A 22,007-nucleotide genomic window follows, 5' to 3' on the forward strand; every position below is an offset into this window, starting at 1 on the left:
TGTAGATATCGAAATAGACGACAGAGGGATAGAGAAACAATTAAAATCGCTCAAAAGAGAAAAGGCCGCTGGACCTGATGGGATACCAGTTCGATTTTACACAGAGTACGCGAAGGAACTTGCCACCCTTCTTGGAGCGATGTACCGTAGGTCTCTAGAAGAGCGTAGCGTTCCAAAGGATTGGAAAAGGGCACAGATCGTCCCCGTTTTCAAGAAGGGACGTCGAACAGATGTGCAGAACTATAGGCCTATATCTCTAACGTCGATCAGTTGTAGAATTTTGGAACACGTATTATGTTCGAGTATAATGACTTTTCTGGAGACTAGAAATCTACTCTGTAGGAATCAGCATTGCTTTCGAAAAAGACAATCGTGTGAAACCCAGCTCGCGCTATTCGTCCACGAGACTCAGAGGGCCATAGAAACGGGTTCCCAGGTAGATGCCGTATTTCTTGACTTCCGCAAGGCGTTCCATACAGTTCCCCACAGTCGTTTAATGAACCAAGTAAGAGCATGTGGACTATCAGACCAATTGTGGAATTGGATTGAAGAGTTCCTAGATAACAGAACGCAGATTGTCATTCTCAATGTAGAGAAGTCTTACGAAGTGATTTCAGGTGTGCCGCAGGCGAGTGTCGTAGGACCGTTGCTATTCACAATATACACAAAAGACCTTGTGTATGACATCGGAAGTTCACTGAGGCTTTTTGCGGATGATGCTGTGGTATATCGAGAGGTTGTAACAATGGAAAATTGTACTGAAATGCAGGAGGATCCGCAGCGAATTGACGCATGGTGCAGGGAATGGCAATTGAATCTCACTGTAGACAAGTGTAATGTGCTGCGAATACATAGAAAAAAAGATCCCTTATCATTTATCTACAATATAGCAGGTTAGCAACTGGAAGCAGTTAATTCCATAAATTATCTGGGAGTACGCATTAGGAGTAATTTAAAATTTAATGGTCATATAAAATTCATCGTCGGTAAAGCAGATGCTAGATTGAGATTCATTGGAAGAATCCTAAGGAAATGCAATCCGAAAACAAAGGAAGTAGGTTACAGTTCGATTGTTCGCCCACTGTTTGAATACTGCTCAGCAGTGTGGGATCCGTACCAGATAGTGTTAATAGAAGAGATAGAGAAGATCCAACGAAGAGCAGCGCGCTTCGTTACAGGATTATTTAGTTATCGCGAAAGCGTTACGGAGATGATAGATAAACTCCAGTGGAAGACTCTGCAGGAGAGACGCTCAGTAGCTCGGTACGGGCTTTTGTTGAAGTTTCGAGAACATACCTTCACCGAGTAATCAAGCAGTATATTGCTCACTCCTACGTATATCTCGCGAAGAAACCATGAGGATAAAATCAGAGATATTAGAACCCACTCAGAGGCATACTGACATTCTTTCTTTCCACGAACAATACGAGACTGGAATAGAAGTGAGAACCGATAGAGGTACTCAAGGTACCCTCCGCCACACACCGTCAGGTAGCTTGCGGAGTATGGATGTAGATGTAGATGTAGAAGTGCCAGCATGCAAAAGAATATTTCTGCTACCTTTGCCACCTTCTCCTTTATCGTCACTCCAACCTTTCGTAACTGTATGACCGGTATTCAACCATGTTTCGTCGACCAGAATCACTTGTATTTAATACTAGAACTCTGCAGAACCAGTCTAAACGATGATTTGCTGCCTCAAGAGAGATCCGCCTCATGCATGCAATGTCATACGAGGCTTCTCATCGCGTTGATGATAATTATTGTATATGTGACTCCGAATCACGTCTTGTACGAAATGATTTGTTACACATTTCGGAATACTGCACTTCTCGTCCAGCGTATGAATACAAGAGAGCCATGTTCCATTTCCTTCCCTCTCCTGTTTTTCTTTACAGGGACGAAATAATATAGATTCAGTAATTATAACAGCGTCTGCCGTTCGCTCGCCTGCTTTGGAAACCGGTAGGAGTTGTTCACCAGTTTCCACCTCCATCTCAAAATATTCAAAAATGGTTCAAATGGCTCTGAGCACTATGGGACTTAACTTCTGAGCTCATCAGTCCCCTAGAACTGAGAGCTACTTAAACCTAACTAACCTAAGGACATCACACACACCCATGCCCGAGGTAGGATTCGAACCTGCGACCGTAGCAGTCGCGCGTTCCAGATTGTAGCGCCTAGAACCGCTCGGCCGCTCCGGCCGGTCTCAAAATATTCCAACACGTTGCATCAGAGTTGTCACGATTGTCTTTTAAACGCAATTCCTTGACCGGCTTTCTTTCTTAATGTGTTTGGATCCGGAATCCTGGGTCTGCCCTTTTATTTAGCATATCATCAGATATGATAACCACATCAAAACCAGCATTGTCTCTCTCTCTCTCTCTCTCTCTCTCTCTCTCTCTCTCTCTCTCTCCCCTCTCTCTCCCACCCCCTCCTCCTTCCCCTCTCTTGCACGCGTCATACAGAGCACACAGAGCACTATCCAAACAATGTAAGTGAACTGACTATTTGTTATAGCAGTTTGGTAACGGAGTGAAGTTGAGCCCTCAGATTGGAGAAAACCATCTACAGAACGTGAAGTATCGACGACTAGTAATTTTTAGCGGACTTTTTCAAGCACTCTTAGCCACAGGTGGCTGGATTTCCATGCCAACTGGAAGCAAAAGACGGAACGTCTAAAGAAGTTCCACTAGTTAACTACGGTAACAGCTCTGCTCTTGTTTCTGCTGTCTCTCGCAAGGAAGGTGTGTAAAAAAATTAAATGAATTTGTAACACAGGAGACCGAGGTATAATTTCATGCCATGAATTTAACGTCTAGATAAACATTTACATTGCAAAATTACATCATCAACAGCAACAAAAAGGAAATCAGAAAAGAATTTGCTCATTAACTCTTACTTAAAATTCTTTTTGTGTCACCGAGTGTTCAAAGTGCCCACCATTTACTGCAATTCGCTTTTGCAGTCGCTGGTGCAAGGACATATGGGCAGACTGAAGAGGTTCTTTCGATGTCATTGCACATGCTGCAACGATACTATGTTTTAAATCCTCTTGGCACGATGGAACTTGTGCATAGACTACGTTATTGAGTTTACCACACAAAAAAGTCCATCATGTGAACTTGAATGTCTAGTGGTAACGCCTCAACGGTCTGTCCAGCGACTAGAAAAGAACTGAAAAGCGCTTGCCGAGCCACAAGCGATTAGTGGGCCGGACACCAGAGGTAATGATACCACATACCTCTACGTTTACCTGTTAAGGTTTCTTCGGTGTACTAAGGACCAACCATACAGTCTTCAATAACCCCGCACCAAACGTTTTCAGGCTCCACTGATTCTGATATTTGACACGGCTCTGTCACTCTTCAGTCTCTGCAGCCCAACAACGCATGTTTTAAATTCAGTATTCCATGATTTGTAAAGGTAGATTCATCGGTAAAGAGAATTCTGTGAAGAAAGAATCCATTCTCCTGTTACCAGTGTCATTGCATTTAACATTATTATGAAAAAAGAGTATACATCGCTTAGTCAGGACTTCCTTGTAATTCATCTGGATGAAACCGTGATAACAATACTTTAAACGGTTCTGGAAATACTGCAGACGAACGGCTTTGCTAAATCAGCCCATATAATATAGTACAGTCATATCTTGACGTACATACACGATTTAGCACAAGTTTTTGTTTTCACGCTATGTGTTACAGCAGCATCGTAAGCTCATGTACACAAGAAACGAATAAAACATTGAATTTCACCAATTCTGTCATTCAATAAGCCTTCAAACTGTGAGGTGACAAATTTGATACAGCCTTCTTGACACGAAGTTCTCGGCACACAAAACGATCCAGATCAGAATTCAAGCTTCAACTCTTGAGGATCAGTATCTCAGCTTCAGCAGATCAAGTTGAGTTAGTTTTTTATTTCCAAGGGATGATGACAATCCACTTAATTCACAGATACTCTTATAAAAGTTCTGAGTGGACACCACTTAACTATCAAGAAATTTGTATTAATGTTTACTCTCCCTAAAATGTTATATACTTGTAATAGATGGCGCTGTAATAGTCACAAACGTATAAGTACATGGTATCACGTAACATTCCGTCAGTGCGGACGGTATTTGCTGCGTGATACATTACCCGTGTTGAAATGGACCGTTTATCAATTGCGGAAAAGGTTGATACCGTGTTGATGTATGGCTATTGTGATCAAAATGCCCAACGGGCGTGTGCTATGTATGCTGCTCGGTATCCTGGAAGACATCATCCAAGTCTCCGGACCGTTCACCGGATAGTTACGTTATTTAAGGAAACAGGAAGTGTTCAGCCACATGTGAAACGTCAACCACGACCTGCAACAAATGACAAATTGCGCGAGAATTGGGAATCTCAAGAACGTCGGTATGGAGAATGCTACATCAACATCGATTGCACCCCTACCATATTTCTATGCACCAGAAATTGCATGGCGACGACGTTGAACGTCGTGTACAGTTCTGTCACTGGGTACAAGAGAAATTACGGGACGATGACAGATTTTTTGCACGTGTTCTATTTAGCGACGAAGCGTTTTTCACCAACAGCGGTAACGTAAACCGGCATAATGTGCACTATTGGGCAACGGAAAATCCACGATGGCTGCGACAAGTGGAACATCAGCGACCTTACCGGGTTAATGTATTGTGCGGCATTATGGGAGGAAGCCTAATTGGCTCCTATTTTATCGATGGCAATCTAAATGATGCAATGTATGCTGATTTCTTACGTAATGTTCTACTGATGTTACTACAAGACGTTTCACTGCAATACAAAATAGCGATGTACTTCCAACATGATTGATGTCCGGCACACAGCTCGCGTGCGGTTGAAGCGGTATGGAATAGCATATTTCATGGCAGGTGGATTGGTCGTCGAAGCACCACACCATGGCCCGCACGTTCACCGTATCTGACGTCTCAGAATTTCTTTCTGTGGGGAAAGTTGAAGGGTATTTGCTATCGTGATCCACCGACAACGCCTGACTACATGTGTCAGCGTATTGTCAATGTATGTGCGAACATTACGGAAGGCGAACTACTCGCTGTTGAGAGGAATGTCGTTACACGTATTGCCAAATACACTGAGGTTGACGGACATCATTTTGAGCATTTATTGCATTAATGTGGTATTTACAGGTAATTACGCTGTAACAGCATGCGTTCTCAGAAATGATAAGTTCACAAAGGTACATGTATCACATTGGAACAACCGAAATAAAATGTTCAAAAGTACCTACGTTCTGTATTTTAATTTAAAGAACCTATTTGTCACCAACTGTTCGTCTAAAATGGTGTGCCATATGTTTGTGACTATTACAGCGCCATCTATCCCAAAGATAAAAATTGGTCCAACAAAAACATTCATATTTCTTTATGTAATACTCCAATATGTAATAAAAATTTGGGGTTCCTATTTTAAAAAACGCATTTGATATCCGTTTGACCTATGGCAAGGCCATCTAGCGGGCCAACCATAGCGCCATCTGGTTTCCCCCTTCAACCTAGACAAGTTTCGTTCTTTGTAGTTTTTTTCATTTGACGCTTATTTCGTAAGATATTTGGCCTGGTCACGATCAATGGACCACCCTGTATACAACGCGCTGCATGTAATTCCAGCTAAGAACAACTTTTAGTGTAACAAAAAATGGTTCAAATTGGTCTGAGCACTATGGGACTTAACTGCTGAGGTCATCAGCCCCCCAACTAATCTAAGAACATCACACATCCATGCCCGAGGCAGAATTCGAACCTGTGACCGCAGCGGTCGCGCGGTTCCAAACTGTAGCGCCTAGAACGGTTCGGTCACTCCGACCGGCTGCAGTGTAACATTGTCACAAATATGCAGTATAGAATCTTCTGACAACCAACAACTTTGGCTGGGTTGCCGGCTCGCTATTTCGCGTGAAATGAGGCCGACCATTTTTAACTTTAATTGTAGACTTCTCTGCGCGCACTAGCTGGTATCCCAGCATCCGCTGACGGCCTACTCCGTTTGCTGCAGCCTACCAGCCTTGTACAGTGTGTAACGTGCGCGTGGGGCACACAATTCTCCTTAAAGCCTGTACTATGGTAAGTGAACGGGCTTCACCTTATGAGAAAGGATTTTCGTATAGATATCGACCGCGTGTACCTGAATGGTGGCAAATCAGACTTACACCCACTCTGTAATAACAATGATCCGTCAAGTGAGTTCAAAATGCAATTACACGTCAGTATGGAACAAAAGTAACACTGAAGATGCTACCAATTTGATAATAATACGGTCGCCAGCCTAATTAGACATTAACTGAGTTGCTTCCCTGTACAAGTTGGCAGATATTCGTGCAAAGCCACAAGTAGTAACACTGCATAATATAGTAGAATTTTAGAACCAGAAAATCTATTGAACTGTTAGTTTCACGTTCTGTACTGATATGGAAAAATCATAAATACATAACACTACACTATAATGAATACTACAAAACTTCGTACTGTCTATTGATCTGATTAAAATCGGGCATAGGTTACCCTAGCTACAGCACTTTCGTAACACACACAAAATGTCAATTTTGATAAAGATAAAACACTGATAAATTTTGACTTATATATCGACTTTAACTTTTGCTGGTCAAACCAATGTGGAACACTTCAGAATTCAAATGAATAAAAAGGGGGACGGGGGTTGTTGGGACCCTGAAACTGTCATGATCACTTTATTAAAAAATTTGATTACTGAAATTATTATGCGTTCAAGATTTCCAGTATATGAGTTACTACTCCTTTTATCTTATTTACTCCTCATTTAAATACCTTTATATCTGTCTCGAAATAATGAAGCTTCATTACTATATCAACATTAAAGTTATCTTTCAACTTCGTTAGACCTTCATTATTCATTTACTGGTTCATTAACAAAACAATTCTTTAAACACCATTCTAACATAGGTAGGTCTGGAAGTAATTATTATTAACACAAAATTTAATTTTTCATTTCGGGACACTCGGATTGCACAACATTTGGAAAGGACCCTATCTAGGTTAGTTGTGAGGATAATTAGATGATAGGAAAGTTCTGGTAAAATTTAAGTTGTTATTGAATAGTCCACTCTCTGGTCCATACGAATACAGTACTTAAAGTTTCAACCTGTTTGTATCGATGCGGCGGTTGGCGGGCGGCGAGATGGCGAGGCACAGAGCACACATACAACCACAGCTATGGCTCTCGACGTATCGGCACTTTATTTCTTCATAGCGTCGCAATACTTTTCCATTTAGTGCCTATGGAATTTTGCCGTGCTGTGTGGGCGTTGGAACGGCATACCCGAGGCTCAGTGAAACTACGTCTTCCAGGAGAGCCTCCTCGTTCCAGAAGGTGTTGCTCAGACCAATGCCAAACTCCAACTACTACTGCTGAGCCCGTTGTGCCGTGCAGTGCCCGTGCGCATTTTCCCGCGCTCGCCTGCCATCCACCTTTTACCGATCCCTTACAGACAGGGTATTCACCCGAGGTTTTGCATTCTACATATCCTAACACATAGCCTACGTATGGACCAGACGCACAGTTACAATTTTAAACATCTTACAATAGTTTCAACATTTGTTACATTTCAATTCTATTACAATATTGCTTGACATTTGACATAAACATTAATATTCACATTGAAAATTGTTTACAGTTTTCTTAAGACAATGGCATGAAACAAAAACGAAATGAAATCAGAGCATCAATTACACTAATTTATCGAAAAATCACATGGAAAAAAATTTACTTATATGTACAATAGTACAGCGTCGTTGTTGTTACAAGTGGTATCGGAGACAACAGGAAGGAGTGTGATGCTCGGCAACTCCGACTTACCACCGGTTAACCGGGAGCGTTAGTCAGCCCTTTTCCCATTTCATGTATTTAGATTTATTAGATTCGTGCATACGTTCGTAGCTCTTTTGTTTTGCATTTTGGGATTCCGGTTGCTATTGGTTTTCTTATAGGTTGTAATTTTTTATTTGTAGTTACTGCCGTTATTTGAGTTTACATATTGTCATTTTGTCATTTGGTGATAGTGGACTCTAGAAAATTGGGTGCCGACTGGAGAAATCAGGACATTTCAGACGTATTCTTCTCTCTGAATTCGTTAGAGGGATCACAGCAGAGGAGGTAGCCAGAAACATTTGCGCCTTGTATGGGGTTAGTGTAGTTGGCCGAGCACGGAAAGAAAATGATTTTCTCATTTTAAGGGGAATCGTTTTGCGAAGTGACATTCCAAGTTCAGGAAGACCTTCGGAGTTTGATGAAGATCCTTCAGACCCATTTTTCCACAGTGATCCACATCAGTGTACTCCAGGACTAGGAAAAGGGATGAACCGTGATCATTCCATCATCGTCCGCCATTCACATGAAGTTAGGAAGATTAAAAAATCGGGTGTATGGGTACCGCATGCTCTAAGCCAAAAATCACAAATATCTGCTGGTGGTAATATGTGCATCTCCGCTTGCTCGTCACCAACTGTCTCATGAACAACGACACCCATTCCTATCCTCTACCGTTCGTTACTGGTGACGAGAAATTGTGTGTTTATGCTAACACAAGGAAAAGATGGTTAAAATGGCTCTGAGCACTACGCGACTTAACTTCTGAGGTCATCAGTCGCCTAGAATTTAGAACTAATTAAACATAACTAACCTAAGGACATCACACACATCCAAGGAAAAGAAAGCGACGGTTGAGCCCTGATTGAGCAGATCTGTGCGTATCCACGAAAGATAATGTTATGCATCTGGTGGAACAGCGACGGTATGGTATACTACAAATTGCTTTCCCGAGGTTATTGTCAGCAACGAAGCCGTCTTGCTGGCGCAATCCGCGAAAACGAGCATCAACACTGCGTGAAGCGATGCTACTCCATGTGATATGTACAGTCGCGGAATGGGAAAGTTACCCGTCGTTGGCAGACTATTGTAAATATCGAAGGACAATATATTATTGATGGCTGAAGTCTCTGTTATGTGTACCTGTTGTGTTTATTTAACTTACGGAAAAACGCTACGAACGCATGCACCAACCTAGTGCTCATTGCTCAGGCTGAGTGTGACGGGCGGCGGCGCGCAGCTGTTGCAGGTACCCTCATGGACAGCCGCCGCTGAGGAGGCCATGTCGCCCAACCGACCAGTGAAGGCGCGCCCCCAGTTTCGGCGCAGGTTCAGCCTCCAGCCGTCCTTCTTCAAGGACGATGCCGAGGGAGAGGGCAAGCTGCACACGCCCAGGTCAGTACCGCTAAATCTCAACTCTTGGGAGTCAGAAAGTCAAACACTGAGTGTCTTAGGCAATTCCTCAAATACATTGACTGCAGTTATGTACGTACTACTCGTGACGTGAATGACATATATAATACACTTACAAATAAAGCCTCCACCTTATTTGAAAGCTGTTTTGTCTCCTGATAGAACACTGCTTACGTCAGAGTCTACAAAAAGGACGTAGACTAGGTGAGGACTAAAGCCATCTTGGGCAAAAAGGAACTATCTCTCAGTCATAAACATGTCTGATGCTGTAGCCATTACACGGCATATTACAAGGTACTCAAGATTTTAATACAGACATCAAACAAAAAGATAATATCATTAGCAAACAAAATAATTAAAAAGTGGAAAATGTAGAAGGAGGAGACTGGTGCAACGAAAATGATGAGTCGCATGCAGCTTTAAACGTAACTCATACTTTGGTAACAGATGTGCACAGTAGAGCAGGACTTTCATATCTACTATTAAAAGGGAGGGGTTTATCAATAGGAGTAATGCACTATTTCCATAACAGCTTTGCTTACTACATACTGTCTTCATGTATCTGGTCACCGAAATGATGGTGACAATCTGAGAACGGGTTCTATCCGAAACGCGTCAAACGAAGTAATTCGTTTATCTGCTGATGGGTTCTTATTTAGAGGACAGTACAGCAGTTGCGCAGTACTCCTACTGATTTGCAATATGGTCGCATTCTTTCTGCGTGAGTTTATGTCACAAGAAGGAGTTCAGTAATATGAATATACTCTTACTACAAAGGCTTAGTAATAACAACCATAAACCTTATAAAAAGGTAGCTGTTATGATAAAATATCAACAAAGTGATTCAAAGAATGTTCCTCAGACTGACGTACGTATTAAATAATTTGAGTAACCGTCGTTTACAACTGAAGCTTTTCCCAATTACCCGTATATTGAAGTTAAACTTGTGTATAAAAAGGGAAGAATGGAAATAGAACCAAGCTTGCGACTACTCTCACTTTTGCCAGAATTCTCAAAAATTTTTGAAGCTGTGAGGACGGGGCGTGAGTCGTGCTTGGGTAGCTCAGTTGGTAGAGCACTTGCCCGCGAAATGCAAAGGTCCCGAGTTCGAGTCTCCGTCCGGCACACAGTTTTAATCTGCCAGGAGGTTTCAAGATTCAGTTGACTTGCTCTTGTCTTCCAGGGCTATGCTGAAGAGAAGAGAATGAAATGGAGAAAGGGAATATGTTCAGAATTGAAACTTCCTGGCAGATTAAAACTGTGTGCCCGACCGAGACTCGAACTCGGGACCTCTGCCTTTCGCGGGCAAGTGCTCTACCATCTGAGCTACCGAAGCACGACTCACGCCCGGCCTCACAGCTTTACTTCTGCCAGTATCTCGTCTCCTACCTTCCAAACTTTACAGAAGCTCTCCTGCGAACCTTGCAGAACTAGCACTCCTGAAAGAAAGGATATTGCGGAGACATGGCTTAGCCACAGCCTGGGGGATGTTTCCAGAATGAGATTTTCACTCTGCAGCGGAGTGTGAGCTGGTATGAATTCTTGCTCACTTAAAAGGAGACAAAGTTTCCTTGTGATAATATGTAGAGTCTGATTTCATGATTGCAGATATAATGACGGCAGAAAAGGCTTGCTGGGAGTTCAATGGCGAGACGATAGAATGCTTACTGTCAAGTTACCAAAAAAGGGTAGGCTATTCGTACAGGAGGAATTTAGTTAATCGATGAAAGATTCGTGCAGTTGAGTAATAAATAAAAAGAACAGTTTCCTCAAACACAATTTGAATGGAGAATGCAGTATCAGTGTATTACAAGTAGTAAAATAATTCATGTGTCCACTGTATCCAAACCCTGTGCTCTGGTGTGCAGCCGGTCCACGAGCCGCGTGGACGCCGAGCCCTCGGGGAGCAGCTCCCCGGCGACGGACGCGCGCCACCGCATCGTCGTGATGGGCGCCGCCAAGGTGGGCAAGTCGTCCATCATCTCGCGCTTCCTGTACGGCACCTTCTCCGACAAGTACAAGCGCACGGTGGAGGAGATGCACCACGGCGAGTTCAGCGTGGCCGGCGTGCGCCTCACGCTCGACATCCTCGACACGTCCGGCGCTTACGAGTTCCCCGCCATGCGCGCCCTCTCCATCTCCTCGGCGGACGCCTTCATCCTCGTCTACGACGTCACCGACGCCGGAACTTTCGAGGAGGTGCGGGCGCTGCGCGACCAGATCCTCGAGACGAAGGGCGCCGCGCCCGCCCCCATCGTCGTAGTCGGCAACAAGACTGACCTGGCGGAGGAGCAGCGGGAGGTGCGTCCCTGACACAAATACGAAAGCCTAGTCATAAGTACAATATCCCTTAATGCGCGTAACTTAGTAATGTAGATTATGCAAATATTGTCAGTTATGAAGAAACTGCATTCTTTTTCCTCTTTTTATCGTTCTACTGAAAATATTTTCAAAACAATGGGCATGTTTACGGGATGTGCTGCGCTAACAGCGGTACGTTAACTATCTTAGACACGAGTATACCTAGGAGGATTGCAGCATCGCCCTGCATTTTGTACTAGCTGACAAACCCAGCATTATCCATGTACTCATTTCGCCAATTTCCTCTTCAAAAAAAAAAAAAATGTAAAATAAAATAAAATAAAATAAAATAAAAACAAAAAAAACTGTGAATGCAACGTAATATCGGAAAAATTTCATTCCCATGTATTCCTCGTAGACGCCTTTGCAACTGTGAAACAGTCGTACAAAGAAATACGCGTAATGTACAAATATATAACTGCAGTATCCAAATTAAGAAACGTTGCCCGCAAAATTCAAAGTCTCTGTAGTGTTTATTTAACTCAGAACTGGATTATAAACAATATTTCAAGTTACATGTCCCGTTCCTGCACGCTGGGTGCTATTGCTCTGCGTGTCTACAACGCGATTTAAACGTCTTTATGACAACGTCTCTTCATACCTCTATAGACAGCTATTGTTTTCACCTACAGCTGTTTACGTTTCGAAGTTGTAAGCTGTTGGTACAACAAACATATTAGGAAGTTGCTGAGAAAGCAGAGAATTTTGCAGAGTCGTTTTAAACGTAGTCACTACCCCGCTGACAAACAGAAATTATGCGAAATGAAACCAGCTGTCAAAAGGTCAATGACAGATTCTTTTAACGAATTTGAAAGTAATATATTATCTGCAGATTCTAAAAATAACCACAAGAAATTTCGGTCGTACGTAAAATCTATGAACGCTACAAATAATTCAATACCTTCTCTTGCTGACAGTACGGGTAATGTAACAGATGTTGTTAAACACAAGGCCGAAATTCTAAACCTAGCTTTCAAAAACTCGTTTACGTTAGAGGACTGCAGCACCATTCTCCCTTTCAGTTATCGAACAAGGATGGCTGACATAGTGTTTAGAGTATCTGGGATTGTAAAGCACTTAAGATCCTTAGACGCCAGGAAGGCATCTGGCCCAGACGGTATCCCTGTAAGATTATATGTTGGCTGTGCTACAAATATAGCACCATTCTTATCCATCATCTATGAAAGATCATTGGAACAGCGGAAAGTTCCACGGGACTGGAAGAAGGCCCAGGTCATAGCAATCTATAAAAAGGGTAGAAATTCGGATGCACATAATTACCTGCCAATTTCACTGACATCGATATGTTGTAGAATCATGGAACATCTTTTGTGTTCAGACATAATGACGTTTCTAGACTCTGAGAAGTTCATCTGCAGAAACCAGCACGGTTTTAGGAAGCAGCGGTTATGTGAGACACAGCTGGCCCTCTTTGTGCATGATATACAACAGGCTCTAGATACCGGCTCCCAGGTTAATGTCATATTTCTCGACTTTCGAAAGGCATTCGACTCAGTTCCACACTGTCGCTTGCTCCAAAAAGTGCGCTCTTATGGTCTATTCAATGACATGTGGTTGGATAAAAATTTTTCAAACAGACAGAGAGCAGTATGTCGTCCTGAATGTGATGACTTCAACAGAAACAAGCGTAACTTCAGGTGTACCCCAGGGCAGCGTAATAAGTCCGCTGCTTTTTACGATTTACATAAACGATTTTGTTGATGGTATTGACAGCGGCATTAGACTGTTTGCCGATGATGCTGTAGTCTACAAGAAAGCAGTATCACACGAAAGTGTCTACTCGGGTGGAGTTTAGTTTCGACTGAAAAGATCAGTTTCATGCTGTTCCTTTCGCAATTTTTGCTCAGAAACTGAATGAGATGGACCTGCATTCACAGGTAGTAGCAATTCCTGACCGAGTTGAAGCCGGTTGTCATTGACAAGCGGTGAACTCTCTCTGGTCCCTGTCGCTTACAGACTATTTACGACTATTCTTCTTATGGCGCGTTAGAGGCCTGGAAGTTCTACACCATTCATTTCAGACACTCTCGACAGTCGTCGTCGATACAACAAATTTGCCAACTTTACGCACGGTGTTGTCTTGGACACCTCCAAACACGATAGCTCGCTTCCGCCGTTCTGTACACGCTTCTTACTGCACTGATCCCATCCAACAGACTAGCATCTACTCACCGACAAACCACACATTGACTACGAGCCGTCATATGATACGGCAACCAGGAGTGATGCTCTGGGACGTCAATTCTTTTCGTAGTAGGACCTCTATGGTCGTCCTCGGTGGCACACTTACAGTACAGCAGTACGTCGACGATATTCTACGCCTCGTTTTATTACTCTTCACTGTAATCCAACCTCGGCTTACATTTCACCAAGATTACGCCCTTCTCCACTCGTCAAGAATTTCTACCGCCTGCCTTCGTGCGTGCCAAACCATACCATACCCACTGACAACGTTCGGAGAATTATAGACAAGGCCCTCACAGAAGCTCGTGTTTTTGACAATCTAACGCCCCAATTGCACAGAATTTGACCCAATATCACTCATGTGGATATACAACAGCTCTCTCAATCAACAAGCCAAATAACTGCTTACAAAAGGGGTAGAGGTCGACCAACCTGTTATTTGCTTGTTACTTTTATGAATCTCTTTCTATTGAATCAGTCATGAAATTTTCCTGAAATGTAATCCTTTGCTTGTCTGTACATGCACATCAATTCTACTGACTTCTGCCCCATTCGGATAAGTCCTTCGTGGTGAGTCCCTTCGTCGTTGCTTATTAGTGTCAATCCGTCCTGTCAACCCTTCGAACATATAGTAGCTTTTGTTCACGCGCTACTATTGGCACATCGTAATTTTTTCTGGCGTTCTAACACGACATTTTCTTTATCTCTTTGCGCAACAGGTGGAGCTGGAGACGACAGAGTCTGTGGTGACGGTGGACTGGGAGAACGGCTTCGTGGAGGCGTCGGCCAAAGACGACGTGAACGTGACGGAGGTGTTCAAGGAGCTGCTGGCGCAGGCCAAGGTGAAGTACAACCTGAGCCCGGCGCTACGGCGGCGGCGCAAGCTGTCGCTGGCGCGCCACTCCATCTCCGAGGGGCCTGGCGCCAGCGCCTCCTCGCACATCCCGTCTCCCCAGCAGCTGCAGCACCTGCAGGAGCTGCGCGAGAAGCACGCCAAGAGGAACTCCTGCGTTCTCTCATAGGTACGTACCGAGCGACGTGATTCAATGATGAAGCTCTGCACGTGTATCCCAGAGGACAGCCCTTTTCAACTTGGTTTCCCATCAAATCACTAAATCTCTTAAACCGAATTCCAACACTGTTGCTCTGAAACGGAAACGTCCGATATCTTCCCTAATATTATCTATTTCTTCAACGACCTGGTCGTCGAAGGTTCGCTAACGCCTACTCCTCTTTCTTCAATAGACAGAAGCTTTTCGGTGTTACTGGATGATGCGTCTCTTGTAATGACAGATCGTACCGACAGATAAACAAACTATTTCAATATAATTTATCCGAGTTTACAAGGCTGTATTTTCTACATGAATTAAGACGAAGACTGGGTGTGAATTATAAGCCACAAAAAAGGCACTTTTCAGGCCTAACGCAATTTGTAACAGACTTCCTGCACTCGAACTCACAGCTGTTGACGGGTTTGTTCCCGGTACATCTTATCATGAAACTACAATGGATGTGTCGGCACCCCGGCGGATTCACCCTCAGGCCCCAGAGTGCAAGGCTAGTGCGCTAAACTGAGCGTGCGGGCAGCTTTGGATACATCACAATCTCCGGCTGGCAAAGCATTCGTGGTCATGCGTTGTCCAGAGCATCTGGCAACAGGGCAGTTCAGCGGCCAGTCGGAGCGCTTGGCGGCAACTTTCCGTAGTTTAAAAATGGGGCGTTGTCGACCTACACAACATAAGTAATTTTCGTTCCTACTGGCATCAACCATCCAGGATTAAAATTTGGTGATACAATTTTCTATATTTTTATTTTATTTATATACCTTTCAACATACTTCCTCAAAGAACCATGTTTTTAGTTATATAATTCTGGGCTGTAGATTTTTGTACGTAAACGCTCTTGCTCACTGATTTACCATAATTTCGCTACAAACGCTTCTTCCAATTGTTCTTTTGTATCGCAAGACTCTGCCACCTGAATTGCATGTGAGACAAACTGCATTTTATGCTTCTCACTCCAGACACTAGGTAATATATTTTAAAAACCTCAAATGAACATTCGGGAGGACGAAGGTTCAATCCCGTCTCCGGCCATCCTGATTTAGGTTTTCCGTGATTTCCCTAAATCGTTTCAGGCAAATGCCGGGATGGTTCCTTTGAAAGGGCACGGCCGATTTCCTTCCCAATCCTTCCCTAACCCGAGCTTGCGCTCCGTCTCTAATGACCTCGTTGTCGACGGGACGTTAAACACTAACCACCACCACCACCTCAAATGAACACAACCAGGTGGACAGATTCCTTTTCATCAGTATATGGTTCAAGCTGCCTATGTTTAATCAAGTTTTCTTCAAGCAATAAGTCAGAAACCGTAGGCACTGCCACCCGCAACTGATAGATATTGTTTATTTATTGCGCTGTGACTTTTCGATGTGCATGTGCATTTCTACTCGAATACGCACAAAAAACTGCTCTCATTACCGTACGTATTTTCACATGTCATACCACAGTTAACAATATGTCTACTGGACTGCGATTCGTGTCAAAAAATTCTGTACCACATTGCTGCCAGAGCGAGTTGCTATGTTTCTTTCTTTTTTTTTTGCGGTGTTACGTCTGACCTCTGACTCAACTGAAGCGGAACCTCTGTTGCCAGCATTGTTGCTTCGGATTTCGCTTGTTAGGCATTGTATTGCAGTTTTGCTAGAGTTTCTAACCGATCGGTGAGCTCGTTATGTTTGCTATTTGGCCATTTATTGAACTCAGATTCTCTATTCTTTACTTTCTCAGCAAATTTTTGTTCGACTTTTTGTTTGCAGCCGGCCGGAGTGGCCGAGCGGTTCTATGCGCTTCAGTCTGGAACCGCGCGACCGCTACGGTCGCAGGTTCGAATCCTGCCTGGGGCATGAATGTGTGTGATGTCCTTAGGTTAGTTAGGTTTAAGTAGTTCTAAGTTCTAGGGGACTGATGACCACAGCAGTTAAGTCCCATAGTGCTCAGAGCCATATGAACCATTTTTTTTTCATCTACTGCAAGATTATTAAACTGTTCAGTTAGTGACGCTCTTCTTCCTATACAGCCAAGCGTCCGGCTTGTTAAGATTCTAGCTGCGGGGAAAAGGACTGCACCAATCTGGTACATCGTTGACTGCCCTTTATAATTCTGCAAATTCATCCTTTATATCTTTCATTTCGGCGAATAAATTCCTACCGAGCCTTATCTCATGTTCTGCTCGTAAGCGATAGCGATCTTTTCCACGTTCGGCTAATTATTCTTCCAACATGTTATCAAGTTCTCTCTCGCGTTCTCCTTGCAAGCGATCTCGTTCTTTGTCACTTCCTTCTAACTTACGTAGGAGTTCAGCGAAAGGATCTGGTATAGGCGAACAGATCGGATTATCCTCTAACCCTTCCGTTTCCCAACCTACAACTTTTAGGTGCATCAGCACTTGTGCCTTCCATCGCAGTATTTTCTGTTACAGATGGTGCAAAAAGTAGGCTACACTAATTGTTACGGAACCTTGCCGAGAATCATCTTTAGTATGTCCTGTTAGGTTATCTGCTTCAGTGTCTTGCACTGTTTCTGGTGCAGACGAGCCTTGGCTAGCTTTCTGTTCTATCTGTTTCCTAGGCCTAACTATGAATCGTCGCATGAAATACAGCACGTGTTTGGTACAAAAAACGCCAAATCTCTACACAAGAAGCAACAACACACAATGTTCGGCGCTGCACAGCCACGAACAATACTACCAACACCATAAATTAATCTTTTGTACGTTCACTTTACTTATTACTCGACACAGGAAATTCAATACTGCCTAAATCCTTGTATAGCATTACAGTTATTTTGCGGCTTCTCGTGGTCAATATCGTACGTATTTCATGAAAAAAGAACGTACATACAATTAATATCAGTCGCAACAGTGTATAAAGTATCCGTGGCGCCCTCCATCGGTAATGCTCGAATTCAGTATGGTCTTGCCCCCCTCCCCCCCCCCCCCTTAGCCTTGATGACAGCTTCCACTCTCGCAGGCATACGTTCAGTCAGGTGCTGGAAGGTTTCTTGGGGAATGGCAGCCCATTATTCACTGAGAGCTGCACTGAGGAGAGTTATCGATGTCGGTCGGTGAGGCCTGGCACGAAGTCGTCATTCCAAAACATCCCAAAGGTGTTCTGTAGGACTCAGGTCAGGACTCTGTGCAGGTCAGTCCACTGGATGCAATTGTCGTGTAACCACTCCGCCACAGGCCGTGTTGAAAGATGCAATCGCCATCCCCGAACTTCTCTTCAACAGTGGGAAGCAAGAATGTGCTTAAAACATCAATGTAGGTCTCTGCTGCCATAGTGCCACGCAAAACAACAAGGGGCAAGTGGTTGAAGCCCATTCCACGAAAAACACGACCACTCCATAACACCATCGCACTACACACACTGGCAGATGACGTTCATCGGACATTCGCCACACCCACGCCTGCCATCGGATCGCCACATTGCGTACCGTGATTCGTCACTCCATACAACACTGTTCAATCGCCCATTGTTTAGGCTCCTTACATCAAGCGAGGCGTCGTGTGGCATTTACCGGCATGATGTGTGGCTTATGAGCAGCCGCTCGACCATGAAATCCAAGTTTTCTCTCCTCCCGCCTGTCATAATACTTGCAGTGGATCCTGATGCAGTTTGGAATTCATGTGTGATTGCCTAGATAGATGTCTGTCTATTACACATTACGACCCTGTTCAACTGTCGGCGGTCTCTGTCAGTCAACAGACGAAGTCGGCCTGTACGCTTTCACTATAAAATCGGAAACTGTAGATCTAGGGATGCTTAGGAGCGTGGAAATCCCGAGTACAGACGTATGACACAAGTGACACCCAATCACCTGACTACGTTCGAAGTCCGTGACTTCCGCGGAGCGCCCCATTCTGCTCTCTCACGATGTGTAATGGTCGCTGATATGGAGTACCTGGCAGTAGGTGGCGGCACAATGCACCTAATATGTAAAACGTATGTTTTTGGGTGTATCCGGATACTTTTGATCACGTAGTATATATGATCCCACAAGTGTAGTGTGCCAATTTTGTGGTGTCTCATATTTCAAAACTTTTTTGTTTTTCGAAATTAAATATGTTTTTGTTTTCTTTGCATAAATCCCAGTATTGTTTGGAAATTATCTCGTAAAATATTGAATGGTTTCTGAGTCTAGCACTTTCGTTTGCGACGTAAATTACATTTGTTATAATAATCATCAATTGAGCCTGACATTTCATTATTGTGATTGCGTGGCGTAAATGCTGTTATAAGCAAAGACGAAGAAAAAGACACTCTTGGGACAGTAAGAGTCCGTAACTACGTCTATGCAAAGACCTAATTTCGCACAGCAAAATCAACTTTACTACACTGTCGTAAATATTTTTCACTATACCGGTTTAACAGTGCATAATTCCACACCTTTCCTTTATGACTTGAAACTACGACTTCGTTGGTTCGCAGACAAGTGAGCAGAAAAATCAATCAATTGTTGCACACCTACTAGTTTCGATGTAAATAAAATCTCCTCCAGGTCCGCATGTTCCTGTGAAATAGAAATGTTATACTAGCTGCTCCAGCATTTGAGCGACTGAAATTCAAAGTTGCCGTTTATCGGCGGCTGTCTTGTAGCTCCTGCGATGCTACATTGTATCGACTGCCAGCATACTAGAATTGCTGTAAATGCTTTGGTATCTGACGCGTGGCGATTACAACCACAAAATGAAACCATTACATTACAGTTTAAGTTAAAATCTATTTCACAATTAATAACAGCCGTATTGACCTGGAAGATGCAGAACGATCTGATAACAACAACAGAGTCAGAGAAACAGCTCCAGAGAGAGAATGTCAAGGAGAGAGACGCTATCACAATGGCGCTTATATATACATAATAAATTGTAAGAGTCACAGACATAAATATACTGTTTCGTAGCATATTGTATCTGTTGTGGCGTAGTAAGACAACCACGCCACTTGGAAGTAGCCGAAAGGCACGCGTTAACTCACGCAGGCTAGTAGATAGGACTGAAACAGGATACGTAATGAATGCTATAAAGAAAAGTACGTAGCTCCTGGAATACTTAACTTTAATCCATCCTTGTGGTACATCGCTCTTGATGATACAAGTGAGACTCTTTAGATACAAGCTATGTAATGCTAATGGCGCCTTGCTAGGTCGTAGCCATTGACTTAGCTGAAGGCTATTCTATCTGCTCTGGAAATGAGCGAGGCTTCGTCAGTGTGCATCGCTAGCTACGTCGTCCGTACAACTGGGGCGAGTGCTAGTAAGTCTCTCGAGACCTGCCGTGTGGTGGCGCTCGATCTGCGATCACTGACAGTGGCGACACGCGGGTCCGACATGTACAAATGGACCGCGGCCGATTTAAAGCTACCACCTAGCAAGTGTGGTGTCTGGCGGTGACACCACAGTATCACTTGTCTATTGTCACTGGTTTTCTACAGAGCAACGTTTAGTAGAATTACCATCACAGTTTCTTTTATTAAAGTCACTCAGTTCATTAATTCGTAACAAACACAAAAATGTTCGCGACAAATACACACGCGGACGCTGTATACCCCAGGACTCATGTAACCTGTAGCAGAATACTGTTCCTCGGTGTGGGCTAACAGCAGCCATATAAGGAAACTAGATGGAAAACTACACAGCATGATGCATATCTTCAGTGGATGCATAAAATGTTCAACCCCTAAGATGATTGCAGGTGTTGAGAAACATTGCCCCACCTGCGCTCCGCAAGAAGGGCTTTTTGGTGTAGGATATGGATGAAGTGAGGTCGGGATGGGGGTTTGTGCACTTTTGGCTCAATTTAACTACTAATTTATTAAACACAAAAGAGAACAATAACAATGAAGAGAATTAAATAACAGTCCGATATAGTACTTGACAGCAGGACTCGAACAGGAGGGTAAGAATTACAAACGCCTTCAACACAATGACACAGAATCAAAATCAGCTTTTCCCCAGCATACATAATCGTAAACTTCTCGATTTCCGGTGCTAATCTGCTTTTAATGCACCCCTGCTCCGTCTGTCACTGGTTATTTTGCTGCCAAGGTAGGAGAATTCCGTAACTTCATCTACTTCGTGATCACCAAACCTGATGTTAAGCTTCTCGCTTTCCTCATTTCTGCTGCTTCTCCTTACTTTCGTATTTCCTCGGTTTGCTTTCAGTCCATATCCTGTACTTATTATACTGCTCATTTCATTCAACAGATCCTGTAATTCTCCCCCATTTTCACTGAGGACAGCAATCTCATGAGTGAATCTTGTCATTAATGACCTTTCGCCTTGAATCCACTCTTGCACATTTCTTTTATTTTCGTCATTGCTTCTCCAACGTACAGATTGAATAGTAGGGGCGAAAAACTGCAACCATGTCACATAACCTTAGTAATCCGAGCGTTTCTGTCTTGGCCTTCCAATCTTATTGTTCCGTCTTGGTCTTTGTATGTATTGTATATTACTCCTCTTTCCCTACAGCTTATTCCTGTTTTTTCCAAAATTTCTAACGTCTTACACTACTTTACATTGTCTAACACTTTTTCCAGGTCGAGATATCCTATGAACGTGTCCTGATTATTCTTCGGGCTTGCTTCCTTTATCAACTGTAACGTCAGAACGGTTTATTTTTTGCCTTCACCTGTCTGTGTAACAAACCCGAAAATAATTCACTCTCACATAGCGTCCTTGTACACATGGCATAAACCGAATCAGTCTCATTCATAAAATAAGAAGACAGTATCACCTTTACTAGATAACATATACACGTCCACGCCGTGTAATAACAAAATCAAAATAGCTCTCGCCTTTACAGAACACATTCGCAATGTCCAGCGTGCCATCACACGATAGCCTTTGCACTATAAACTTGGACATTCCTTGCATAATATTGATCGTTAACCAATATACTCGTTTAAGCGCTTTTTGTTTGCTTTGTTCACTGCATTTGATCACTTAACCACCGAGATGCAAACATCAGCTATTGGAGCAAGTATGTGCTGGTTCTTCTTGGCACGCACAAGACCGTTCATCTGCCTCCCTGTGAGCTGCCGTCTTCTGGTTCGCCTGCTAGACACAGACTTCTACTCTA

The 22,007-nt window shown here is 43.4% G+C and overlaps 1 protein-coding gene across 2 annotated transcripts in view; it reads left to right on the forward strand.

The window, feature by feature from the left end:
- Nucleotides 1-22,007, forward strand: part of LOC126236795 (GTP-binding protein drn-1-like) — a 342,202-nt gene that overhangs the window by 315,557 nt on the left and 4,638 nt on the right. For both annotated transcript variants that reach the window (XM_049946386.1, XM_049946395.1), the window contains exons 2-4: nucleotides 9,127-9,281; nucleotides 11,168-11,600; nucleotides 14,585-14,887. In XM_049946386.1, the coding sequence (XP_049802343.1) occupies nucleotides 9,169-9,281; nucleotides 11,168-11,600; nucleotides 14,585-14,887 (849 nt within the window). In that variant the 5' untranslated portion in view covers nucleotides 9,127-9,168. The remainder of the gene's footprint in view (nucleotides 1-9,126; nucleotides 9,282-11,167; nucleotides 11,601-14,584; nucleotides 14,888-22,007) is intronic.

This window comes from Schistocerca nitens, chromosome 1, assembly GCF_023898315.1.
Source record: "Schistocerca nitens isolate TAMUIC-IGC-003100 chromosome 1, iqSchNite1.1, whole genome shotgun sequence".
Classification (NCBI taxonomy): domain Eukaryota; kingdom Metazoa; phylum Arthropoda; class Insecta; order Orthoptera; family Acrididae; genus Schistocerca; species Schistocerca nitens.